Below are 13,262 nucleotides of genomic sequence, written 5' to 3'. Positions count from 1 at the left end.
CCACTTCTAACTTTTCTAGGAAAATACACTGTAGCTCTTAAATGCTATGTACCTGGTAAGTGTGTTTATAGTCAGTCATTTTCTTTAAAATGTAAGCCTTCAGAACACTCGGTTTACCCACAGAGATGAGCAAAAGCAGAGAGCTTCTTTACAAAATAGCATTTAAATGTTAAGGCAGATAAAAGAGCACTTTTCATTTTGTAACTAGAGGTCAAATTAATTCCCTCTGGGGACTCTAGGGATCTAAATAATAGGGAGACTTGTAGACTTGTGACTTCATGATTAATCCTCCCATTTTACTTAAGGAGAAAATGCGTTTTGTCTAAACTCACTTACTTACCAGAGCTTCTGCATTTCTACACAGTGCTAATAAAAATATTGCCCCTACTGGAATGATGGGGAGTTTTGTTGCCAATTTCAGCACCAATGAGCCTCTAGTTGCTGTGTTGCTTATTTGAAGTGTTTTTCCACAGATGAGGACTGCCAGGTCAATTAGCTAAATGGATGTATATTTGATTTGCTTCACAGTATAATATGCATTTTAATCACTCATTCTAACCATCTACTTTTGTGTTTGTGTATAAGCACTGTTTCTACTGAGGCTAATGAAAATACTTTTGTCATGACTGCATCTTGATAGACTTACACAAGGTTTCCTCACTAATCTGAGGGGTTTTTGGTGACTGCTTTTGTCTGTTTCAGAAACAACGGTGGTATCTTCATTTACAAAGTCAAAGTGTCAAGCAGAAGATGTCAGACAGTAAGCCAGTGAGGTTCAATATTCTTAAAAGAAATAGATTAACACCTTCCAGCAGCAATTTTAAATACTCAAATTTTAAAGAAACATGTTGCACTTCAGCATTTCTGGACAGCAGAAGCAACAAGTCAGTAAAAGATCCTGATGCAGAATGTGAAGAAGCACCAAGTGTAAGAAGTATATCATTGCTACAAGAGCATTCTGAACACATTCATCCAAATGCCTTCTTTCCCAGGTCACCATCTATTGAAAAAGAATTGAATTCTATGTCCTTATCAGAAGAAAGAGAAGCAAATAGAAGTGCAGATTTCTTTGAAACTCCTAAATCAAGTAGAAAAGGCTCCTCACTACGCAGGAGGCTGCTTCTACCCAAGACTGTTGAAGCTGGCACAACTGTAGGATCCTGTCAAAGACAACCCAATTCTTCAGGAAGCATCAGGAAAAAAATATTCTCTTGTGTTTTGAGCTCTGAAGAAAAGCTTTCACAAACTGCTGCAAATTCTCCAAAAGATAAAAGTTACAAACCTCTGACAACTAACACTTCAGAACCTGAGGACTGTAATCCTGATTCTCCAAAACGGAGGCTTTCCTTCTCACAACAAAGGACTTCTACGCTAGATGAGTCCCAGTGTAAGGACCCCGTATTGCTAGAATCAGAAAATTTATCTCCAATTCTATGTAAGGGTGTCACTGTTAGTAATGCTAACAAATTCAATGAAAATGTTCTTATGAGTGTTAATGATGGGATGCTTAGGACTCCTACTTACAATGTGTTACCTGAGGCCAGTGAGGGTAAATTCATGACTTGTATCACCAGTCCTGTAGAGAACTTGAACTTTGGACTATGTGACATAAACTCTCCCCCTGTTAAGGCAGCAAATTACCCAGATCTTTCTACACCTGAGGATAGTGGATATAATTCACTTCCTTTGGACAAATCAGGAGACTCATTGTCTGATTATGAGGGATCTTTCCAAGAGCTCTTCCAAAAGCACAAAGAAGAAGCCAAAACTTTAGACAGTAAAAGAAAGACAAGAAAACTTGAACGAGTCAGAAGGTTATCCACTCTTCGGGAACTAGGCTCTCAGTCAGAGACAGAAGATAATCATGGCAGTCCTACTTCAATGCATATATTAACAAAAGAAAGAAACTTTGTCAGTGAAGATCATGAGTTAGTTCTAAAAGAACACCCTAGTAGAGACCTGGTTGTAAGTCATGGCGATCTCTCAAGAACTCCAGCTCTGAAAATAGTTCATGAAATTTGCTTGCAAAGACAAAGATTGTACCAACAGCAAATCTCAGAGAATACTGATGGAACAGAAACATTTGCATTAGATCATGTTCTTCCTGGACTTATTGGCAAGAAAATGGGCCTTGAAAAATTAGATATTTTAACAGAATTAAAAGATAGAAATTTAAAACATGTTCTTGCTATAGTTTTAGATGCTTTGACAGTGGAAAGTCTATGCAGGTAAGTACTATTGCTTCACACAAAAGGGAAAAAGACGTGCTTCTGCAAATGAGTTAGAATAACTTCTGGAATACTAGGTGTTATCAATAAAATTTGTTTGTTTCTGAGAAAATTGAAAAGTTTTCTCCCTGTTAATTAAGTAGGTCCTTCTGTGTAGATCTAAAAATAAATAGGGGAATTAAAAAGCTAAAGAAACACAGAAAATTAGTAAACTCAAAACTAAATCACAGTACTTGTAAATTTTAAAGTATATTAAAAATTCCTTTAAGCCTAGAAAGTAATTTAGTCTCATTACAAGTTCCCAGTAATGCATAGCACTCAAAACAAGTTTTTTATAATTTTTCTTGTGTATTTTATTTCCTCAGTTATTTCTAAGCACAAAGATGCTCAAAGAATTTTGATTCATGGGCAGTATTCTAGATTAATTCCTAATCAATAGGAACTGTTACATTTCACACAACGCTCTTGATTTATTTGTTGTTAGTTACAAAGGGAATGGGCGAATAGATGAAAGTATAAGGGCACAGATGTTTTCAGAACTCTTAACACTAATGTGACTAGAAACAATCTTGGTAAGTGGCTTGCATGGAGGAAGAAACTATTTTTTAAGTCAAAGATATGCTGTGCTATTTAGGTTGCTGTTGTTCTCTAGACTCTTCTGTTATTCTTATACAGTGATATGTAAAGTACGAGATCTGTGTTTCATAGCAAAATTATGCAATAGTCTATAGCAGCAGTCTGTAAAATGACCAAGAGTATATGAAACCATGCAAAAATCTTTACCAGGTAGTCTTGCTATAATGACTTCTGCACTACCTGGGAAATTTTGAGAGTGGATAAATTTTTTATTTGTTCCAGCATTTGGAAAGTAAGCAAAAGCTGGCGTGAAATCATTGTACAAGACAGAAGTGCAGATAAGAGGAGAAAGTTGTACACAAAACAGCTGAAAGAAGCAGCTCGGGTAAGGTGGTTCTCAAAGGTGGGGTTTTTTTCAAGTGTGAAGGAAGATAGAAGGAAAGATGAAATATCTTGTAAAGCTACAGAAGGGTAACTTGACTGAGACAGTTCCAAAATGAGTAGGTGACAGATTCTAACAGGAGAATGTGATGGCTCTTACTGCTTTTCAGTTGTCTGCAGTTGGACTACTAGTCTTTCAACCATGTAAGACTCTTACTTACCCTCCTGCCCTGTCTTGAGAATCCTGTAGGATCTCTTCCTTGACTAATTCTAGCTTTAGATTTTAAGTTCTGCTCATGCCATTGTGCCATGCTGTTCCTCATCGTCCATTTTACTCTAGTCTGCAGTGCTGTAGGGCCCACTCTAGACTACTTCCTGATTATTTTCAGGTCTGCTTGTGTCAGTGTATTGGTGAACATCAGAAGGATATATAGAAGGTTTTTCAAGGGGCATCTTGAAAATCAAGCATATTAGTAGCAGTATATTTTTTTCAGGTCTTCCACATGATACATGCCCACTTGCTATTGAGATGTCCTAATTTGGAAACATGAGCACCAGTAGAGTGTGCTAAAAGACAGTTGGCTTTTTATCCTGCTCATGGGACTTGGTTTTTAATGATTTCTCTCTTGAACCCTTGCTAAATATAATCATTTAATAGTAAATACTTGCAGTATATATAATTTTCCTTTCTTATGTGTTGTTGCAGAGGGAAAAACCCAGTCAAGTAAAATCCAGCTGCAAATCCCAAATGAAATAAAATCCTCATTTGCTCCCCTTTTTTTTTTTTTTTATAATTATAAATTAACAGGAATACTTATTGAAGGCTGAAGATGCTGCTACAAGACTTAATATTCTCAATAGATCTGCTCTACGGCCTGTTCAAGCTCAAGCCAGAACTCCTATTTTACAGACACCGCCTTCATACACTGCACTTACACCTAGGAGATGCAGTTCTGTTCCCCACTCAGCTAGTAGGCAGGAAGAATACATGAAAGTAAGTATCTAAGAAATGCTTCACTTTCAGTTTTTAGAAAGTTTTCATTTACAAGACTTAATAGCTCTTCTCTCTCTCCTCTTGCTACAGGTTGCTAAAACTCTGTTCACAGATGAAGCTCTAAAACCCTGTCCAAGATGTCAATATCCTGCTAAATATCAACTGGTAAAGAAAAGGGGGCTATGTAGCAGAGAAGCATGTGCATTTGAGTTCTGTATTTTATGTCTGCATGCATTCCATGGGTCAAAAGAGTGCAATAGTTTATCTGCAAAACGGAAGAATAAAAAAGATGCTCCACCAGGAAGTGCCCAAAGCAAAAGAAATTTAAAAAGACTCTAAATTTGTAAGGCATGTAACTCCTTAGACTTAGTTCCTTGTCCCCTCCCCCTAAATTCCTCATCTTGTTCCTATTCTTCCTAAAGGTATACATTTTGAAAGTATCATCCCATTTGTTCTTGCTGACTTACCAAGATAACCTCTCATGTATATATCTTAATTAACATAGTATATTTTCGTTTTTTAAAAAATGAACATTTAAAAATATTTTATGTCTTGTTTTACCTGTTGTGTAGTAGGTAGGAACTTACTAACATCTTAATTTTTAAATAAAGTGTCTTAAATGTAGTCTTCAGTATTTAGCTTACAGTACCTCACAGATGTCTAAAAATGTGATTCGTCTTAAAGACAAATTAAAATTATTTCTAAAAAAGTCTTTGAAATTGGATTTATTTATTCACTTTAAATTACAGTAACTGTTTTTAAAATGTCTCAAAGTGGGGCAGTATGTACACTTGCAAAAAATACATCAATTTATATGAATGTTGATATGTCAAAACCAATATATTAGTTGTTTGAATTTTTTACTGGAATAATTAATTTGTTGTTCTCTTAGCCTCTGTAACAGAATTCAATAGAATAGTAATTTATAAACTAAACCAATGCTTTGTGGATATTCTGTTGTACTGAGTTTTACAAAGTTTTCATCTTGAAAATGTCAGGTAATACTGTATATATTCAAATATCTAAAAATGCTGTGGCATCACCTTTGCTGTTGTTAATTTACCTTTATGCTCAACTTGACTTCAGCTCACAGATACCAGATCACCTTCACACTTCTACTTGAGCTAAAGGATTATCTACAGCTGGAAATCCCTCTTTCGCTATCTCTAGCTTTATTAAGGGAATTCACGTATTTTGCTCTTGAACTAAATATGCTGATCTGTTATAGAAAACTAACTCAATCTGTCTCTTGGACCTCAAACAGTCTTTGTGGTTTTGGTTTGTATCCTAGCAATTACAAACAGCTTGAAATACAGGTGACAGAAATGGACACAGTACTTCTATGAAGATATAATATCAATTGACTTCTACAATTGATATTGTCCTACTTGTCCTTTCAAAAAGTTCATTTGTCACAAGCATCTTGCAGAACACTTGTCAGCTGGTGTTTATTCCCCACTTTCCCTCTGATGTTGTCTTTTGTGTTATATTATTGATGTTGTTATTTTACTGTGTATTTGTAGGTAAGCCTCAACACTGAGCTATTTTAAAAAATCTGATAAAAAAAAAAAACCAACCAAAAACGAGCTTTCAAGTAAACCATAAGCTTTGTATTTGCCTCTTTTAATATTTATTCACACATCCCTTTATTTTTAGTGTCTAAAAATTTTAAGTAGCATCTAAGATTTTTTTTCTTCTTTATTTCTTTTTACGCAATGTGTGGATGTTTAAGCCCAGTGGACCAGGATAATACACTTCAGGATGTTCTAGAGACATCACTTCTTATTTCTCATCTATAACTGTTGTGATCTGTAATTTGGTTAGTACTTTCACCATTCTTGATTTTTGGCATAGTAGTTTTACATAGTATTTGGAAGGAGGAGAGACAACACGGTTAACAAAATGGTATAGAAGTTTTAACACTAACTCTATTAACCAAACCTTATTATTAAAGAAGGAGTCAACCCAGTATATCTGCCAGAAGATGCCATGTTTATTGCATGAATATAAGTATCAACACTTTAATTCCATACTTATCTGTGTTTGCTGAGCCTTTGCCTTGTTCTTAGGTTAGACTGGTAGCAACTTGAAGACTGCTGTCTATTCTAAGGGAACAATTGAGGTGAAGGGTTTGGGGGCAAGCTAGGGAATATAGAGTATATGTGCATATAGGTCTGGATTAGGAAGAATGGAATTCATTACAGAGGAGGAGACTGCAAGTGGGACAATGGTTAAATGATTTGATTTGTTTAATATTTGCATTTGTCTAATTGTTTAGACTTTAGGTGTTCAAGGTCTACTTAAAAGTTAGTCAGGTTCAAAGAACCATTGGATTTGTTCTTTATTCCTTAAGTATATAATAAGTAAGTATACAATTTTAGACGTGTTTAATACTTTCTATTAAAGGTTAAAATGAAGAGCTTTCTAGACAGGAAGTTATATTACACAAGAATCTGAATATATGTCATTTATCTTCATAATAATTTGGACTAGTTTTGTTTCTTACTGTTGAATTACCAAATAAAGTAGGGGATGGTAGTAAATGCAATGCAGATTAAGTACTACATGTCATAACACTTCAGACTGCCATTGTCATCCCTGCATGTTACCTAAATGCCAGTATCTCTAAAATGTCTCAATTTAAAAAAAAAGCTTTAAATGCGTTCTTGAAATTTATGGGCAAGTTATGGTAGGCAATGAGAGTATCTAGCTCGCCTTCTGATGTGGAATGTTGCAACCCAATCCAGAAATACTTGGGATTCAATAGCTCTGAAAGTGTTGCTGAAATAGGTGCACCTTTGAGTGGAAAACTCAGTTCAAGAACCAGTTATTAAGTATCTTTTCCATTTGAGAAAACTTGGTAAAGAGCTGTGTTATCTTTTGCTAATATCAGAACAATTCAGGGAGGATAGAGTAAATTGGTTCTGGTACAGGCATTGTTTGTTTTTAAAGGTAGTATCTTTGATGTCTACAGTATCCATTCAACAAGGAGTAGCTTGAAAGGAAAAAAATACTTAGATCCTATTTCACAATTTTAAACATTTTTCTCTTCTTTTGGCATATTTAGAAGTTTCTTGGTTTTTTTTCCTTCTCAATCTCTCTCACAAAAATATCATCTTGAATCACATGTCTCTTGCTCAATTGGGTCTATCACAAATGTAATCTAGTGATTACAAATGTAATCTATGCTCTGGTGACTGGGTGAAATGTGTTTTGTGGTTGTTACTGCTCTACCAGAGGTGACGGAAGTGAGAAAGCTAGACTTCTCATCTCTGGGTAAATATACTCCATGACAGTGATTTTTTTTTTTTTTTTTTTAAGATTTCTTTTAAAATAAAATTAGCTTTATGCCCTGATCCAAGGGAGAAATAAAATAGTGATGTTATTCTTTACCTCCACACTAAGTATATCTAATAGAACACAAGGTATATGATAGCTATCTAATAGTCTCTAATAGTTTGGGTGAAAGGAATAAAAATTCTTTCATTATATGATTGCTTTATTGACAGAAATTAAGTATTTGTGATAGGAGAGTGGAAATAAAGAGTCCCTGTTCGTATGCTTTTTTCTCTATACCATATGTCTCAATTAGTCTCCATCACACATCACGAAGCATGAGTCTGGCCTTAAATGAAACAGCAAAGGAGGACATAAGTTCTTCATACGAAAACAAACAGCCAACACAAAACCAAACACACTACCCCAGCACACAAACACCACTCCTAACCCCCCGCAATGACCCCCACCCCACCTCTCTTCCAACAAAAAGCCCAATCAGAAAACAGCTTTCAAGTATCAGGGAATCTAGGGATTCACATCTAGTATCTTTCTTTTTCTACTGGGCTGAATTAATTCTTGGAGACCTGATGTCAGGTGCTAGCACAGATAAGAAGAATGAAAAAGTACTCCTGGAGTAGAAATTACAATGATCAAGAGTACTCTAAAATATCTTGCCCATGGTTATTCTCCAGCTCAAGATTTCTTCTTACAACTGACAACAGATTTTTTGGAAAGGGAGGAGTGAATTGTCTTTCATTCTGGAACATGGGGATAATGTTCAAGATAATATTTGTGTTAGTATAGGACTGCTGAAAACTTTATTTTTGCAATCCTGATTTCCCTTCAGACAGACATGATCTATAGTGGGAGGAGTGACATTGCCTACAAATGCCCAGGGACTAAATTCAGTTTTCTGACCATGATGGTTTAAGCCAGAACTGTGGGCTTAAATTCTAAAATAGAATTATTGGAAGTAACCTTTTGCTGCTGACAGATGTTGCTGCAAGAATTTTACTTCATAAATCTTTTTTTTGGAGCAGCAACCATAAACCTCAAGTGCTTTGTGAGAAGGAAGTTGAAATTACTTAAGTCTCTGATCATTCTTTCCTTGGTGACAAGTAGGGAAGAGCTTAGGCAAAAAATGGTTATAAATCTTTGGAATTGTTTATAGGCTAGGGAATGTTAGTACATTTTATCAGTAACTAGCCAAAAATGATAAAAAAATTTGTTCATTAAACTAAGGAGCTCAACAACATACATCAGATCATTTTCCTGTTCCTTATATTGGTTATTCTTTGGAACACCTTAGGCAATTGAGGCCATGCTGGTTAATTTTAATACAAGAAGTAATTTCTTTGACTTCTGTTTTCATAGGCACATGAAGAAATACAGCAGAGTTAGATTAGAAGGGGACTCCTGGACTCTAGTGCCAAGCTCTTATGTCAGCTCCTCAAGTTCTGTCTTAAAACTGGTTAGAATACTGTTCCATTACCATGTTGCTGACCTATTTCAGATTGCTCTACTAGTCACTTAACCTGTTGCCTTTTTTTTTAGCATTGCTATTAAAATAGCTATTCTGTATATCTGATCCTTCTCTTAGACTTTTATTCCCCAATATTATGATCTTTCACTGACAAAAATCCTCTGAATTCAGACTCATCTTTTAAGACAATCCAACAACAGATGTGTCTAACAACTCCTCACTGTTTCCACTGGAATCTATTATTTGAGTCAATTCAACCAGTATTCCAAGTGAAACCTCCTCAAGACCTTGAATAATATGGCTTTCTTTTCTCTTTAAGAAATACTTTGACCAATGCATACTAAGATGAATATTTCTTTTATAGGTCTTCTGCATGTTCACAGTTCAGTCGCTTGGTGTAGTACTCCCACATTCTTCTCACAAATTTTGAAAAGATCCTTATTTTTTGCCATTAATTTCTACTGAACCTTAAATGTGTAACCTTGTACTTTGTTCTTTTAAGCTTCAAGCTTTTTCCTTTCTCTTCTTGAGTCTTGTGATGATGTAGTATTTGATGTGATTATATTTTTACAGGTGCAAATTTTTTGTCTGTACTGAATCTTACAGGAATTTGTCAATGCAAAGTATCTAGCAGGTTCTGTTACCACTTGTCAGATGCCACAGCAGAACCTGACTGCTTTCTGGGAATGATGTGTTTATTTTTAGTTAAACAAAAACAAAGCTTGTTTTCATTTTCTTACTTTCTGAGCTCTGATTAGTTGAAATACCCATTACAAAAAGACTTAACACATTTTTTCTCTTTGACAAGCTTCTGAAGATTGTTAGAACCTACCCAAGCTTGTCAGAAGCCTAAATGCTAGTACGACCTTATTGAGCTGGGTGCTAATGGATGAGTAGTAATGAAATCAACTCTTCAGCTGAAAATATTGATGGCATGACGTTTTTAATGAACTTATAAGCACTGTTGAACACTCAAAGTTTCATATAAAAGTGGATTTCTGACTTGAAGACTGGAGTTCAAGTGTTAAAATCCCCTCTAATTTTTCCACTCTGTGCTTTAATACTCATTCTGAAAGCAATTCTGCCACAGTGCTTGTGTCTTAATTCTGTAGGCACTTCAATCTCTGTAGGCAAATGGGATGTGGAAACTGTGCACGTATTTCAGCTGCTGCTTTTCACTCTGGACTTATAGAAAAAAACCTATTTCCATAAACTACTTAAACTTAGCTATTGTGTCATGACTGGAACCAGCTGAAGTGGTAGAAGGACAGTAGCTTTGGAAAAAGAGGGACAGCTAGTTGGGAAGCAGTAGTACCCTAGAAAACATAGTAAAGCTTGGTAAAAGTTACTGTTTGGAGCTGCAAGATTATTGCTGAATTACTCAGCAGCTGTGCAGCAGTCTTCCACTTCAGCAAAAATGTTATCATCCTGAAGTACTGCTGGTGCCTAAATGGAGGACTCCTATCTCATGTTCACTGAGCAGACACTAAAGTTCCTGAAGTCCTGAATTGAGTGTAATACATTATTAGGGTCTAAAGAACACATCTCCTACAAGTTCTGCCAGGACTCAGTACCACGGTACCCAGCCTATATGTAGACCACTGGGATACAAAATGAAATTTACCTCTGGTATGAATACATCACATTTTCCTGGTGCACATTTTGATAGATTAGATGCTATGGAGATTGTGGCCATAGCAACCTTTTCGGCTTTTAAAAATGAGTTCTGCTTGTGTTGCAAACATTCTTTCCTCTTTTGAAAAGATTTGTACAAAAGCAACACTCCTGTGAATACTGTAATTTTAGTCTTCATTTTCCTTTTTCCCTTGTGTACTGTATTATGATGTACAAAAACTATTATTGGGATGCAGTTACCTTTCAGCATTTCTGCTGGAAGTGTTTCTGAAGTTGTTCAAGACTCTGTATCCCAAACAGGCATAATATGACAAAGTATGATGGGTCCTGTTTTCTGCTTCAAACAGAAATGCTCACTGGGACACTATTTAAGTTCCTGTTCCAGACTTTTTCCTTGGCTTAAATAATTGGCATAAAGTAGTCCTGGGAGAATGTCATATAACACGGAGTAGATACCAATAAAACAAACTAATTCTTGAAAAGCTTGCTCAATTAACTTACTTAGATGTGAAACCATCTTAATGTTGAACTGCTTTCCTCACTGAAAATAGCCCTGAACTTCAAATGCTGATGATAAAATATCACAAGGGGGCACCAAAGGTTTTTCTTACAGAACAGAACTCTAGTTTTCTTTCTCTCTTTAACCCATACACACTGACTCAACGTTACAAATGCAAAATATTTTGCATGGCTTAAAGCACTGGTGGCTATAATTCTTGCCCCCGGGAGCTGCATACCAAAATCTACAAGAGGAGAGAGCATCCTGGGAAGCAGTTCAGATGGTATTATTTCTCCAGGGCCTCCTTTACAGAGTGAAGCTGTGCTGGGCCTGCAGCCAGGTCCTACAGCAACCAGGCAAGATCATGGAATTATAGACTGGCCTGAACAGTGCCTCCTGGCTCAGTTCCTCTCTCAGCCAGAGACTTGGATTATCCAGCAGTCTCCATGCCAGTCTAGAGTACAAAACCTAACTCTTTCATGGAAGTGTTGCATTTGAAGCATTTGAGAATTGGTAGTTTCAGGAGTTGCAAGCTCTGGACTTTATTCCCCAAGTACAGAAAATATATTTGATAATAAAATCCAATATGGTTTTATGAAGTATGAATACTGTAAAAGTGCCTCCTCTATCATGGTTTTTAAATGATTACAGGAAAAACATCGTATGGATTTTATTCATACTTAATTGATGCTCTGAAGGCTTTAGTAAACAAGAAAGGGAAAACATTAACTTTTTTAAACTCAAATTGGAAAAGACTAAGTATTCCCATGTAACATATTTTTTTTTTCTTTTTTTTTTTTTTCTTTTTTTTTTTTTTTTTTTTTTTTGTTTTTGTTTTTGTTTTTGTTTTGTTCTGGTTTTGTTTGTCTGTTAAATGAAGACGGGGTGGGAATTTGGTAACTTAAAGTGTTCTTTATTTTTTTAACTAGGTACTCCTGTAGTCTAGCAGAGCAATAGGTAGTTAGGAAAGTCAAATATCTACAAAAGAAGACGGCTGCAATTTTTAGATGCTTTTCTGAAACATTATTGAAACCTTAAGGAGCACCTATTAGTTATGGATTCTCATACAATTCTCAGCACCTGTTGAGTAGACACTGCTGTGTTCTTGAAGTGGAGGAACATGAAATATTTTTCTTTTTTTCCTCCTGATTCTTTTTTTCTGCTCAATGAGTCTCCCAATCTATTTCATTATAGAACTCCACAGCAACCACAGCAGTGTAACAAAAACGTGGGAACTGGTGGTCAGTGAGATGTTTTGTCTCAAACAGCTCTGCTGCTGTCCAGACTTGGTGCATCAGTAATATTTCACTTGGATAACTCAGCTGGGGAATCCTGGCTTTGGGGACTGCTGTCAACACCTGTTTGATAGCAAGGAAGGGAGGACATGCATGCGTTCAGTGTTTCTTGTTGGTATTTGACACCTACTGCCAGGAGATGATCTACTAAAGGACGTGTCTGATGTTATTGGCATATGCTATTCCTGTCTGCTGAAGCTTCTTCATTATGCCTCTTGCATTGGACCTTTGGTGGACTGGAATTCCTGTTAAGCCATGATCAAGAAACTGACCTGACATAAACCAAGCTGCGAGTGACTGCAAAAAAAAAGAAGTAATGAAATTTACTATTTACTTGCGCAGCTAGAAGTAGGAAGTGGTAATAAATTTGAAAAGCTTAAATTAGCGCAGCCAAAATGTATTACAAACCATGACTCCAGTTTATCTACATGGAAAACAGATAATAGACAGTAACAATGCAATCTTTTGTACATAGTGCCAAAACTTTGGCTACATCCTCTGACAGTGAAATCTCTGTGAGAAATAACTGTCACAGTTTCTTCTGATCTGTATCTATGTTTCAGCTGAAAGATATGCTACATAAATCTGGTAAGACACTCCTACATTGTCCTGATAGAATAAGATTTTTATAGGAATCCTTGGGCCATTGGCAACATGGACAAGTCCAGAAGTATTCTCCAGTGACTATCCGAATAAAGACTTCTGTAGAGGTAAAGCTCTTTGGACTTCCCTCTGAGATTCTCCTCCAGTAGTTAAAGGTTTTTAATGTTGATAGCCCAAAGCCAGGTTACATTTCTTCCTTTACTGTTTCTGGAATCATAGAATGGTTTAGGTTGAAAAAGCCCACTAAGATCATTGAGTCCAACCATTAACCTGGCACTGCGAAGTCCAC

General features: G+C 36.0%; 1 protein-coding gene across 1 annotated transcript; it reads left to right on the top strand.

The window, feature by feature from the left end:
- Nucleotides 1-750: 750 nt before the first annotated feature.
- FBXO43 (F-box protein 43) lies at nt 751-4,518 on the top strand (the record flags this gene model as incomplete). The annotated part of the gene is made up of 4 exons (XM_082278825.1): nt 751-2,228; nt 3,087-3,189; nt 3,994-4,179; nt 4,270-4,518. The coding sequence occupies 4 exons, from the start codon at nt 751-753 to the stop codon at nt 4,516-4,518; spliced, it is 2,016 nt and encodes a 671-aa protein (XP_082134951.1).
- Between the last annotated feature and the right edge of the window lie 8,744 nt (nt 4,519-13,262).

This window comes from Coloeus monedula (assembly GCF_965178545.1).
Source record: "Coloeus monedula genome assembly, chromosome: 1".
NCBI lineage: Eukaryota > Metazoa > Chordata > Aves > Passeriformes > Corvidae > Coloeus > Coloeus monedula.
Note: the sequence above shows the minus strand (reverse complement) of the source record. Positions and strands in the feature narration are given on the sequence as shown.